At 51.5% G+C, this 2,441-nt stretch overlaps 1 protein-coding gene across 3 annotated transcripts in view; it reads right to left on the bottom strand.

Moving 5' to 3' along the window:
* Window positions 1–950: 950 nt before the first annotated feature.
* Window positions 951–2,441, bottom strand: part of LOC123521630 (glutathione S-transferase theta-1-like) — a 23,993-nt gene continuing 22,502 nt past the window's right edge. For all 3 annotated transcript variants that reach the window (XM_045289641.1, XM_045289642.1, XM_045289640.1), the window contains one exon: window positions 951–1,466. In XM_045289641.1, coding sequence (XP_045145576.1) covers window positions 1,403–1,466 — 64 coding nt within the window. In that variant the 3' untranslated portion in view covers window positions 951–1,402. The remainder of the gene's footprint in view (window positions 1,467–2,441) is intronic.

Here is a 2,441-nt window from a genome sequence, read left to right on the forward strand (position 1 = left end):
CAGCTACACTGCCCTTGATCAAGCCCCCCCAAGCATCCTATGTCCTCCTCGCCATCAACTTTAGATCACTAGTCTTCCCTTGTTCCTGGTTTTTTTGGTCACTTCTTTCCTTTTCCCTCATCTCTCCCTCTCCTGTGACCCCAAGAACTGTCGGTCCCGTTATTCTCTCCTCCGGATTGTTCATCCCATCTATCTTGTCCAGATGGACATGCACAGATAAAAATGCACACAAACATAAAGCAGAGCAAAACATAACTAAATACACACAAACATAAAGCAGAGCAAAACATAACTAAGAAGACAAAAAATAAGTCAACAGGTTCATGTGTTAGTCTGGGTACTTTAGAGAAAGAAATCCACAGAAATTCATGTATAAGAGAAAGTCTTATATAAAGGTTAAGTGCACATCAAGAAAACATCCCGTATCAGTGCTGCCCAAGCCCACAAGTCCAACATTAACCCATATGTCCAACACCACCCACAAACTCCTCCTCCATCTCACAAAACACACGCAATGATGCCGACTGCAGAGGAAAGCTGAATCAATGAGTAAGCATCTCAGCGCTGGCAGAGGTCTCCACGCAGCTGTTCCAGCACCCAGGGCTGCATCGAGGTAGGTCCATGTGGCTTCTCCTTGGGATGTCTTGCAGGAAGTCAGCCTTGCCAGCTGAAGCAGGGAACTGCTAAGGCAGCTGCACCCTGGTATGACCACCAGAAAGCAAGAGACATGAGAACTAGAAAGGCGAGGCTCACTGAGCCATTTATCCCTCCGCCCTTCAATTAGCCCCACATGTGTTTATAGGTCAGGTTGGCACCATAAACTAACTGCCTCAACACCTAATACAATAAAACAAAAAAAATAAAAAATAAAAAACCAGCAGCAAATAGAGAAAAGCCCTCAAACAGTTCCAGGTGTGTCCACTGACCTTTGTGACTGTTTTCCAGTCCAGTCTGCTGGGTTGCCATGCCCTGGCCCCAAAGTGCACCTTTGGCATTCCTCGGGGACTTTGTTGCTTTGTTGCTGTACGCCCCTAGTGTTCCCCTGGCATGGTGGGGTCAGATCGGGCCTATCCCCCAGCCCCCGCCACGAGTGCTGTCCCACTCAGCACTATGTGTCCGTGAGGGACGTCGTCGTGTCTCGTGGTGGGGCCGGCCCTGTGATCCTCTCTGGGCCTTGGCCGCTCTCAGCTGGAATATGGTCCTCGGGGCTTGGTGGACCAGGGTGTGTTCCACTCTCTCTCCTTCCCTCTTCATTTACTGCACATGATCAGACACGCCCCTCTTCCTCGGCTGTAGCTTCAGCGCTGTCCTCTGAAGCGCATTCCTCTAGGGTGCAGGGTGAGGGTGCCCACGTAGTTGGCATTGGGGCCGGCCCCAGAGGCCTCTCTAGTGGTTGCCTGCTTCATGCCTGTATGTTGGAGTCATGTCTAGCACACCGGTTGGAGTCTGGTCCCTCTCCGACTCTCCTGGGGAGATATCAACAACACCCTCCTCTTGGGTGGGTTAGTGCTTGGTTCCCCTGCTACCCTCTGTTTTATGACTTTCAGGCCTCTCTGAGCTGTATTCCTCGGGTGAAGCAGAGACATTTGCCATGAGGCTAGCTATTAAATCAGACTTAATTTCTTCGGTTTTCCCCAAAACCTTCTCAACTACCTCATATTCATTTTGGATCACTTTTGCCTACTTCTGTAAAGTGGGGTAGTTTATATCGTGCTTTCTATTACACTGATGTTCCTCTTTCCTCTCCTGACTGTTTGGACCGGCCCCGGCCATGCGGCCACTTCCCCCAGCTCTCCCAAAAGATAGCCTGCTGCACTGTGTGGCCCCTTCCCCTGCCTCTCAAGGCCAGAGCTGGACTGTGCAGTCCCTGCCTCCAGCGTTCCAAGGAGCTCATCTCTCCGGGCTGGGTCTGTACAGCCCCTTCCCTCAGCGTTCCAGGACAATTGACTCACAGACCACGTCCTGACTCAGCCCTGGCAACTGCACAAGTCCTCCCTCCCTCTTCTCAGCACATACGTCCTTGGCTCAAACCCTATATATATATATATGTCCCACCGCCTCACTGCCAGGCACAACCTCCCTGACCTAACTCGTGGCGTTGCGGAACTCGTCCGGGAGTTTTCTCTCACCTTGATAAAGCCTCTCTATACTTCTCATGCCTGACTGACCCGTGTCTCCTTCTGCACCTCCGTCACCAGCCTTTCATCTTGGTACCGAAACCTGGGACTGGTCGGAGGGGCTTTTGTGTCGCCCCGGCCTCCCATTGGCCGGTGCACAGCCCCTCCTCCGCTTCCATGGACCTCTGAAGCCTGCTTTCGCAAATGCTTTCCTGGTCAGTATTCTCATACAAGTTTGTTCTGTTTTGTTTGTCTTGTTTGCCTTTCTGAATACTGAGGACCAGAAAACTCATACGGGAACCTAGGGTCCATGGACAGCTGCTA

The sequence above is a fragment of the Echinops telfairi genome, unplaced genomic scaffold (assembly GCF_000313985.2).
Source record: "Echinops telfairi isolate 266 unplaced genomic scaffold, ASM31398v2 ScPeMD7_29;HRSCAF=101, whole genome shotgun sequence".
In the NCBI taxonomy this organism is placed as follows: domain Eukaryota; kingdom Metazoa; phylum Chordata; class Mammalia; order Afrosoricida; family Tenrecidae; genus Echinops; species Echinops telfairi.